Genomic DNA, 11,435 nt, shown 5'->3' with positions numbered 1-11,435 from the left:
TATTTCAGTTACATTTTTCCCAGGGTCCAAACGTCATATGCCATGTTTCAATGAAATACGTCCACCAAAACAGGGGCTACATAAGTCGAAGTAGTGTTAGAATAACTAAACCGGCACTACTCAGCTTAAATTATACTGACACTATTCCGACCTACGAGAACCCGTTGTGATGGACGTATTTCATTGAAACGTGGTATAAACGTTATTTGTATCATAGGAAAAAAATAACTGCGATAAAAAAAGCGACACTTTTCATGTGGTGGTTAAAATTTAACTAATTTTTATTGAATCTTTCTTTTCTTCCATGGTTCATATATCTTATATACCAAGTTTGATCTAAATACCTCCATCAGAATGGACTCTACATACGTCTGAGTGGTGTCAGTTTATTTATAACCACTCTGCATAAGAAATACTTAGTTCGAAAAACACTGACTCCATTGTTTTGATGGTGCATCACCGAACGTAATGATGTCGATGCAAACTTGTGCGAGATCCCAGTTACTCTTTCATTGAGCTGTCATCGTTGTGCGAACTGTCACTGGTACGATGAAACTGTACAGGAAGTCTGTTCTCAGCAACAGCTCCAGGACCTTCGGGTATTTCGTTGTAGTTCGGCTTGTGACCCATCGAGTCATCTTCCGAACGAGGAATGTAATCTCTTTCGATACCTGGTCTTGAATTCATGTACCCGTGATGGCTATGCATTGGACTTTTGACAATGTCCATATCTGAAACGGGTTCATCTGATTGTACGAAATCTTCGAATTCCGGTCTTTGATTCTCTTTATCTCGGTACCCGGAGGTGTAGAACCTTTCAGGATTACCAGACTGTCCGAAGTTCTCCTGATCATTACCGTCGTTCATAGTGACTTCGATCGGCTTACGATATTCGCCAGGAAATGTTCGGCCCGAATGAGGATGTTCGCGATTAACACGGACGTGTCCGGGAAAAGCGTTATTATACCTCGGTGTCGAGTAATGACTCTGACGGTACTTTTCTGGTCCAACTCGGAGAGTATTGGAAACAACGAATTCCTGACTCGGTGGTTCAATATCTGATGGCCTAGAAGGGTTGTGGTAACGTGGATTCCGTGTTTCTACAGGGCTATTATTAATGCGGTGGCCATACGGTCTGGATTGTCCAGCGTGGTTTTTCCTATTGTAATTATGATTTTCTTCGTCTTCATTCGAATTATGAACTTCTCGTGAATGTGGTTTTATTTCTGTAATAGTTCCCCGAAATCTTGCGTTTTGGTGGTTCGGTGGCGTACGAATGGCCGCTGGTGGCTGATTGTTAGCATAATCATTTTGACTGGTGATCCTATTCCTCTGAGGAAATGAAACTAAATCACGGATGGTAATGATTTTTGTAGTCGGAGGGTCATTTGAAATCTCGTTCATCTTATCAAACGGGAATAACTGGAAAGGTGAAATAAAAGGTCGTGGTGTGAAATCTAGAATCGAAGGTTTGGCATGTTGAGGAAAAGGAATATTCGTGATTGCTGAATCAAAGTTAGGATGTCTACTTGTTGTATGGGGAATCTCGTGACCATCGAACTTTGGTGGCGCTGGTACTCGATTCATTATTAAATGTTGCAGTTGATTGTTTTCAGAATTCGCACCACCTTTATTTGGGTTACGAAGGTAGCCATTGTCATCCTCAATCTCTGATCCATGAATCATTTTTATCGGGTGATTTTTTAAAAGCTGAATATTCGGGCTCATTGAATAGGGGAATATATTATAAGGAGCGGCAGGATAAGGATTCGGCCTGGCAGGACTTTCCATAATTGGTAAACTAGCGAATGGTGTAGGCATTCCTCCGAACGCTATCGGATTCGTATAAGATGGTGAAAGCAAGTAGGGTGAAATAGACATCTGAGATAGAGATCGGATCAAATCGAAGTTATGCCCAAGCACTGACGCTTCATTACCTATCCTCCGAGTTATTCGGGGCTTCGATTCCAGCATCGGAACCATCCTGATAGGCAAAGGGTTCAAAAAATGCCTCCGGCTGAGTTCTGAAGTGGATATCTGTGGAACTTCATCTTTCCTCATATGCAAATTACGCGCGTTTCTCAATTTGAAAAATATCGGTGGAATCCGTTGAGTGTTTAATTCACTGACAGTCTTGTGTAGAGCAGAAGAAACAAAAAGTAAGTCTTCTGTATTCGGGACGTCTTCTTGAATTAAAGGTTTCCATGGCAGTCTCGGTCTCATTGATGGTGAAATTCCCTCGAAAACACTAACTGGAACCACAGTTGATTCGCTCGGAACGTGGTCTCTTTCATACGGTAGAACGACGGCGTGGAGTTTGTCAAGGTTGAGAAGCAGAGGACGATTCCAATTATTCTGGAATGGCATCGAAATGAGCTTTAAGTATGTAAAATAATTAACATGACTTTGAATTTAAAAATATATACATTTTGATTCATGCATACCCGAAGTTTTCAAGTGGTTTTCGTGTGAACGTATGAAAAATTTTGTTCACTTATCTTTTGTGAGTACTGGTCTAAAAAATAGCATAAGTTTTCTTTTCTCTGAAGAAAAGCCTTTGTCTGATACTATGTTCACCTTGTTTTTTGAATTCCAAATGTAGCTTTCACGGAAACGAATTTTTGGTCATCAGAAACAAGTGTTTTTAGTTTTTTTCATAGAGTTTCGTCAAGACCCGAATGGACGTAGGTGATGAAAAACCAAGATTGTTGATTGGTTGCTCACATCATTTACAGTTGATCAGCGTAGTAGATTGCTCAATCGTCCTGTGATGATCTGCGTTTTTTTTTTCTTTTTTACATTACGTTCTTAAAATGGCATATAGATGGAGTACGCGTATATATTCATTTTTAAGTTTTTTTAAAATAATTTTTCTAACAGATTTGCTTGTGCAAAATAACATGGGTGCACATTATTGGGTAGTGATAGAGGTGCTTGTCTCACACCACTTACTATTTTGTGGATGATTACGGGTTCGAACCCAGATTCTCTACTTATATCACACCTTTTTGTGGATTGTATTATACAGTGAAACCTGATGAAACGAAACGTCAAAAGCCTGTAATAATATTCCATTTTATAAAGGTATCTGTTTTATGAAGGTGCACATAAAAGCATTAATCAAGGAAGGGACTATTTCTTGATTCCGTCGAAGACACGTTTCCGTCTTATACTGTGTCCGACTTATGTTTCACTGTTATTTGCAACGTATGAGTTTGTCATCTATCTTTACAAAAGACAACTGAAAAAATATGGAATTTTTTTACGCTGCCGTTTTGAGAGAAATATATCTCCGAGTATTCCCGTAGCCGAAGGGTTAAAAACCTGAAATTCAAGTTTTTTAACCAATTCCCACTCTTAAAGCTATCTTACTTACGCTATACGCAGCGCAAAAAATCCTGCTTTTAGGAAAACACCGTTTAAATTGTCTACAATGACGATAGATCGAGTTCATGCCCAGTTTAAAAAAAATCAACTAATAAAAAATGCTCTAAAGAGTTCTGTTTGACTCAATTCTCTCTTTGGGCAATAAGAATGGGCTCTGGAATTCTTGGTTTACACCGATGAAAATCAGTATGACCGATAACAAAATACGCTTCGAGGAGATGAAATAAAAAAGTATGAAGTAACTGCTTATTCATTTTGCATTCCAAAATTTTAGAGTGACTAACGTGTACCTCTGTTCTTTAATATATTGAAAGAAAACAAGTAAATGCGTTGATTAAGTTCACTTGATGAAATCGAACGATACATAATTTGTAAAAATACCTTCATTATTGCAGCTTCCGTCACAGTCTTAATTGAAACAGTCAGAAATGCGGCTAGAACTATCTAATGAAACGAGAAAAAAAATCGAGCAATATTTTACAGCATTTAGTAATAAATTTATCTATTGTAAAATATTCTACAATAAATTTATCTATTTTAAAATATCATAATAAATTTATCCATTTAAAAATATCACAATGCATTTTTTGTATCTATTTCAAAATATCATAATACATTTATCTAATTTAGAATATTCCATGGTAAATTTATCTATTTTCTATGCAAAAATTGCGGTAAATTTATTAATTGGGTTGTTGCACGATCTTGGCTTCCCGTGCTTTTCTATGAGAAAAAACTCCTCTTCAATTAAAAAACATTTAAAAATTTTCTATTCCCTTTAGGCACTGAATTTTTTTCTTCAATTCTATAGATATTTAATGAGAGCATTTTGTATTTTAATTATCGGTTGTTTTTGACTTGAATTTTAACTAGACAACATGCAAATGTTTTCAATTTCTCTATTTTGTACCATAAAATTTTTCAAAATCATTTTAATAAGAAATTTCTCTCGTTAAAGTATGCAACATTTTAATGACGAGAGACACGCAAAGATTGAAGACATTTGAATAAGTGGTATTGTAAAAAAATGTTCTTTATCTGACAAAAACTTAGTTTCTTTGGAAAAGAGCATTTTAGGGGAAAACAGAGTTATCTTTATAATGTCTGACAACATTTTACATTGAAATATTTCTAGAGTAGATAGAAAACAAACTCCAACGCAGACGAAGGAAAATTTCATTGTATTTGAAAATTCAAGAATTTGAAAATTTATTTTTTAGAAAATTTGCGTGCATCCATTCCTTTAAAACATTTTCTTCAAAATTTGAGTTTTTTCCTCAAATTATCATACAATAATGAGACACTCAATGCAAAATTTGTTTATTCACGAAGATAAATGTCATTATTTTATTTATCGAGGACTTTTAGATACACAAAATATTTCTACTAAACTATACCATGTTTGTTTAGAATCAGTCGATCATTGATTAAAAATTGAGGTCATTATTGAAAAACAAATAATTTTGGATCGTGAGATACATATAAATTCCCGAGGTGATCAATCACGTAACAATAATGTTTGTTAATTCTACGCGAGTGTTTTGCATAGAAGATATAAATCAATCAAACGTCCTAATTCATCATGCGCGCACATTGTACATAGTAAATTTTCCTGTCGATGCATGCAGATATCTTTTATTCAGAACATCAGTATGCATGATGAATTTGTCAATACGTCAATCATTTTATAATTAAAACTTTTTTTCAAATGGTTTAATAAACCAAAAGTAATTTTGTATAATTGAAAGACGCTAGAATGTTCATCCAGATGCATACATTCAGACATTAGATAGATGAATCCGCTTCGAAATTCTAAAATATTAAATACAATGTTGTATTCTTTTTGTATATAAACTTCATGTAGGAAGTAAATTAAAATCATTACAGATTATATACAGAGACGGATTAAGGTTGGCTAAGGCCACGGACTCAGAAGAAACTATTGGGCCCTTATATTAAGTGCAATATGTTGGAGTTTCGCGGGGACCCTTTAGAAGTTGGGAGCGTCCGTTGCACCTGCTGTTAAATCCGCCTCTGATTATACAGAGTAAGTGAAAAGTCCTGGACATATTTTAAAAACTGATACAAAATCAATCGATGGACAAAAAAAATTGTGGTTTTTGCACAAAATTACATATTAATGCGTCGAGATTTTCTTTTTTGATGAATAATAAAAAAGATCGACAAGCGCATAAAATGCTACACAAACAGCTCATATTTGATGTTTAATGCATTTTACACAAATACAACGCCATAACAAGCAAAATGCCCAACGAGGTGGCTTTGCGTTGCGTAAAACTACCACATTTCAATATGAACACCCTTTTACCTGTTTAGATGTAGCCCGAGTTCTTATATTGAAATGTTGTAGTTTTATGTAAAAAAAAAATCCGAATTAACTTTAATTACCCCTTTCAGACCCTGATGCCACAAATGTGTGCATTGCTTTTTTCCCCTATAGATTTTTTCTCTTTTGCCCTCAAGGACTTAAGCCCTCACTTGAAAGATTGGAGTTTTGGGTTAGAGAAAAGTGTGATTTATATATTGCATAACATTTAGAAATAAAATACTAGAAAAAATTGTATGTGAAAATGAATATACCTTGGCTGAAAAAAATTTAAAGAAGTGAATCATTTCTTCAATAACTATAATAAAGATTTTTGCTGCATTTATGTTTTTAATGCATTTTTTGTGTCAAAAATGCAAAAATATTTTGAAAATTCCAAAAAATAAATGTTCGGGTCTGAAAGGGTTTTTCGCTCTGTATGTCACATTTAATGTAGAGATTTCTTGTCAAACAGCATTATCTACGAGTCAAATTCTGAACTTGTTTTTTATTATTCACCAAACAAAACAAAAACACCTCGACGTATGGAGGAGTATTTTGGTGCAAACCACACTTTTTCTGTCGTTGATTTTTATAAATTTTTTATATGTGTCCAGGATTTTGCTCATCCTGCATAACGATATCATACACAAAGAGAATATATTATATTAAATATTAAGAATAATAAATCACAGTGGTCCATCCCATTAACCTATCACAATAAAAGACAGAACAAATCGAAAATTTACAAGAATCAACTGAAGACCGGTGTCGAGACAACGATATAAAATTAAATCATAAAAAATGTCAACGTATTATGTTCACTAGAAGGTACAAGTTTCCAAGGACACTCATATACATCGGAAACACGTTGTTAGTAAATCAAATATCTAGAATGTACACTAGATAAGTCGCTGCCATTTTCTCCTCAGGTGACGTACGTAATTAATAAGGCCTCACTAACAGTTGGGATGTTATCCAGAATCACATTTCTACAAGACCGGCTAAAACGTTGAGGAATAATGTAACTTTTTTCAAAACATTCATTCTTTCCAAAATCATTCGTCCTATTATGACGTATGCTGCCCCAGTGTGGGCTCATGCCAGTGTTTACAATATATAAGTCTACAACCGCTGAGCATCATTCTTCGTCAGGTTACCAGAGCCCCTGTTATAATAATATAATGTAGCTCATACATTATTGTGGGCTCAGCTTGACCGTTCTGCGGCAGATAAAGAAGATTGCTATCTGTATATTTTGTAAATAAATAACAGCGACAACACCACCATATCATCAGCTATAAAAATAAACTACTAAATTATTATTTTTCATTGTCATAGACTCATTGAATCTTATTTGACTGATATCATTGAATCTTATTTGATTGATCTCATTGAATCTTATTTGACTGATATCATTGAATCTTATTTGATTGATCTCCTTGATTAATCTCATTTTTAGTTTTTCATTAAAACTCACTATTCAATATTACTTGACTTTTTTGAGTTACCCCAAATAAAGTGTTTTATAAATGCCTTTTTCTCGGAGATGATAATTAATTTTAACTACTTTTAAATACCATACATTTTATAATGCAATGGCAAATCCAATATTATAAAAAATACAGGTTTTTAAGTACATACAATCTTATGAATTGGGGAATTAAAAAAAAAATAAAAACTTCATTCTATAATCCTCGCATACATTCTATACTCGTAAAATTCATGTAAAAGTTTGTAATATAAAGTGAAATCTCTCTACAATGATAATTGATGTATCCTATGTAACACGATGGTTTTTGAAATCCTGGTTGGAATTTCCTATACATAGTTCAGGGGTTCTCAAACGTTTTCCACTAGCTGTGCCCTTTCGCCTAATGCTTCCTGATCTTTTATCCGCGGCTTCCCAGAGCAACCATTCTTTAGAGCGGTAGACCTGACTTAAATTGCGACACACCAGAATGCCGCGGTGCACAATTTGAGAACCCCCTGCTATAGTCTAATGCGAAACTCAAGGATAATTCTTTTAAAGGATTTGTACAAATTCCTCTATAATGATATTTTTTATATCTCTCTAGCTCTCATAATCATGCCTTTAATATATTTTCAAATTTCTCACCAGTTTTGTTCTTTCGAGGGTGTCTGTTAAAACCGGAACTGCTGAAAAAGTCATGTCGATCTCTCAGTAGTGAGAAAAGAAGGTCTCACTACTGAGATCTTCCCTTATACAACCTTGGAAAAGTATAAAATATATTTTTTTTAATCCTAAAATCATTCTCCCGCTTTTTCTGAGGCTTAGTTTGTCCTGGACAGGAGTGTGCTGTAAAGTTTTGGAGACTATACCTACAGAAGGACATAGACTTGGTTGAGGGTTCCACAGAAGAACTACGCGTTCTCTTGTTGGCACACAAGACTTAAACTACGAAGAGAGATTTGATTTCTCGAAAATGTTAACATTGAAAGAACGTGGATGTCGGGGGAGTGGAATGTGATCGAAGTGTTTAAAATTTTCAACGGGATGGATGGGATGAACCAAGTTATTAATACACCGTCAATCAATTGCTTCGACAAGGGAACACCAGTACCATTTGCGCGAATGCGAGCCGATCTCATCTTTAAAAAGCCTCGTCACAACGGTATAACTATTCAATCATTGCACTTCACTCGTAGTTAGAAAAATTGATGGCAGATGGCAGCACTACACATAACAAGCATTACACAGTAACAAACTTCATGAAGACTCACGACACGTACACGCACATTCCAAAATGCACCAATTCCTTAGAAATTCCGCAGAGGAATATGGACGAGGTGCATGTGTGGTGTAGCAGCGGTAGCAACGTTTAGTAAGGGGACAACTACAGATTGTGGTGTCGCAGGAAAATTTTCTCTTATAGGGTTGTTGAATAATAGAATAGCTTGCCAGGGGTCAATGAACATGTCGGGATAAATCGAGAAGCAATCCATACTTAAAAAAGATAACATAATCTGTTTTATGGGCAGTATATTATATATTATTAATTGATTTTGGATATAATCATTTGTTTTAGGTTGCCATATTTCAGTCATATTTAGCTGTATTTGTAGTCAATCACCTCGTTGGGCAATTTACCTGTTGTGGCCTTTGTGTTTGTATTTGTATTAGATAAAATAAAAAGATTTGGAATTTCTTACCTTGAACATCCTGAACATCATTAGATAATATTCACCATATCAAATAAAGATTCTCGGATTTCTAGTGAAGTTGTGTTGAGCCCTTGATTTCTTAGCTCGTATACTCCTAGTCAAGATGCTTAGGCCTGCTGTACACGGAACTGAAAATTCTACGAAGGGAAGTAAGTCGAGTAGTGAAAGGAAAAAGAATAATGCCGATATTTTTGTTTTATACTCCTACCGTCGTATCTATGCTCACTCTTCCAAGCAGTGGACAGGGCAGTGGGCACTCTCATCTTTTTAAACCGTATCTAATGGTCTAGTTTTTCTTACGAGCCACAAAAGAAGCACCAGAGAATGAATAAATAAAAAATACAGAAAAAAAATAAAAGACCGCTTCCGTGTCTTCAGTGCTATAAGGTATAGTCATACGCTATATTTATATATGTAAAAAAAAACAACTCGTGACTCATTCGTATGCACAATTGAAAACAGAAGATTGTAATGTCACGAGGAATTTAGAAATTATGAATTGAACTCCAAAGCTAGGGTGGGGGAGAGATGTTGCTTTATAGAAACTTCGAGAGTCGAGTCTAGTCCGTGAGTTCTAAAAACACCTCCTGCAGCCGAAAGAACAGTTTTGAAGATATTTTTCACTATGAATTATGATCAAAATATATATGCGTATAATACGTATGGATATAAAACAAAAGGAAAGGCGAACACTAAAATATCCCGCGCTTAGCGGCAGGCCGTATTACAAGCGGTCGACGGCCGAAAGAGGTCTTCATCTGCTAAAAACAATGGAAAACCGTGGCCATATATAATCAATTTGGAAATATGATATAGAATATTATTTCTTCTTATGTGTGGCCTCGTTTTATGCAATAAAGTCGCTTCCGAAATGCTTCACTGTTCGGTTTTTATCGTGTTATTTTGGATTCGTTCTTATTTTTATCTTTATTTCGATCTAGTTTTTTTTAATGTTTATACAGTCATACCTCGGCTAACGAAGATAACTCGTTCCGGAATCACGTTCGCCACAGGGGCAATGGCTAAAATTGGCTAAAAAGCCGATAGAGCCTGGGCTGTGTTTGGTTTGAAAGAAAAAGTAATTGATTCCATTATTTTTTACTATTTTTACTGAAAATATTTTGAAACTCAGTAAGAAATTTCATTTTCGCTAATTGCTGCTGACTCTCAGTTGTCAATAATTCTTAACTGGTTACTTCTCTGCCAGGTAGCCGAATGATTAGGGCACTAACCTCCGGTTCGACAGGTTTATCACGAAAGTTATGCGGATAGCAGTTGATACTTAAACTGCAGGCTTTTGCAAACATAACATGGCCAGGCTGTGGCAAAACATCTACTGGAAAGTGATCCAACTGATCAATTGCAAAGAAAGCTGTTTATACCAATCACTAGAATTAAAATCAATCTCGAATGTAGTTGCCTGCAATGTATAGAAAAATATATATTACTCTCATAAGTTTCTGATATCCAATTTTTATACGATTGCATTTACGAACGTGAAACGTTATCGAAATTAAAATTTACTTAATTATGAAAATTATATTTTTTTAAAACAGAAAAAGAAACCTTGATGATGTTTCCCCAAACTGACCATTTTGGGCGTAGAATGTTTCAAACAGATCCTTCACTGCAATTTAATTAAAAAAAAAAGTGTGTGTATTACAGCACTATATACAACACCGTGAATGATGCAAGTGAAATTATAATACTGCTCAACGAAATAAAATTTTTCTCGTGTTCTTTAGGAAATTTTAATGGTTTTAGAGTATATTGAGGATGCTAATTTCGAATCTGGCATTTCTTTTTATTAGATTGGCTTCGGTTTTTTAGGATAAAGTGAAAATTAAATGTCAAGAGTAATACCATAAGCGTACAAAATCACATTAAAACTGGGCACATTATAAATAAATACAATAAATCCCTCGCAAATATATTTCAGTAATTTTGTGGCGCTGATTCTGAATCTGGCATCGGTTTTGTCGAATTGGCCCTAGGTTTTAAGATAATTCATATGTTCAACAATGTTATTTGCATGCTGCTTATGTATAACTATTGAAAAATTTACTTTTCACTTTATCTCAAAAACTGAAGTCAATCAGAAAAACCAATGTGATTCGGAATCAGCGCCTCAAAATCGTTCTAAAAGCACTGAAATATTTTGAGAACAAAATAAATGTTGACCGGTGTAATTATTGGAGAAATGTTAATTATTTTTGCTCATATTTTCACTTGTATAAAGCAATTCCAATTTCTTTATTGTAAAATCATGTAAAACAGCATAACCAAATAGATTATGCATAATTGATTACTTTTTGTTTAGTTTCACAAATGTCAATTTTCTCGCAATGTCGATACTTCAATTATAATATTTATACATGAACAATCACCTATAGCTTGAGTGGGAACCAACTGCAGTTGTTGAGACGTACACGTAGTTACTTTTGAGCAATTTTCATTGATCCATTTTATACCCTTAAGCTATTCATTTTGAAATCGACATAAACTTCTGAAACAAATAACTCGCGAACCAATTTTT

General features: G+C 34.7%; 1 protein-coding gene across 1 annotated transcript; it reads right to left on the bottom strand.

The window, feature by feature from the left end:
* Positions 1–9,055, bottom strand: LOC149076346 (uncharacterized). The gene is made up of 3 exons (XM_089243912.1): positions 8,888–9,055; positions 3,769–3,831; positions 1–2,355 (listed from the first exon to the last, which is right to left on the bottom strand). The coding sequence occupies exons 1-3, from the start codon at positions 8,906–8,908 to the stop codon at positions 502–504; spliced, it is 1,938 nt and encodes a 645-aa protein (XP_089100038.1). The 5' UTR covers positions 8,909–9,055; the 3' UTR covers positions 1–501.
* Positions 9,056–11,435: the final 2,380 nt, after the last annotated feature.

The sequence above is a fragment of the Pholcus phalangioides genome, unplaced genomic scaffold (genome assembly GCF_987345545.1).
Source record: "Pholcus phalangioides strain wild (caught in Gottingen) unplaced genomic scaffold, Ppha-v1.0 ptg000015l_1, whole genome shotgun sequence".
Classification (NCBI taxonomy): domain Eukaryota; kingdom Metazoa; phylum Arthropoda; class Arachnida; order Araneae; family Pholcidae; genus Pholcus; species Pholcus phalangioides.
This window is presented reverse-complemented; position numbering and strand designations above follow the sequence as displayed.

Coding starts and splice junctions, on each gene's coding strand:
- LOC149076346 (XM_089243912.1), bottom strand. CDS start 8,908: ATGATGTTCAGGATGTTCAAG. Junction 3,832..8,887: donor TGATGTTCAGGATGTTCAAG/GTAAGAAATTCC, acceptor TCGTTTCATTAG/ATAGTTCTAGCCGCATTTCT. Junction 2,356..3,768: donor CGGAAGCTGCAATAATGAAG/GTATTTTTACAA, acceptor ATGCCATTCCAG/AATAATTGGAATCGTCCTCT.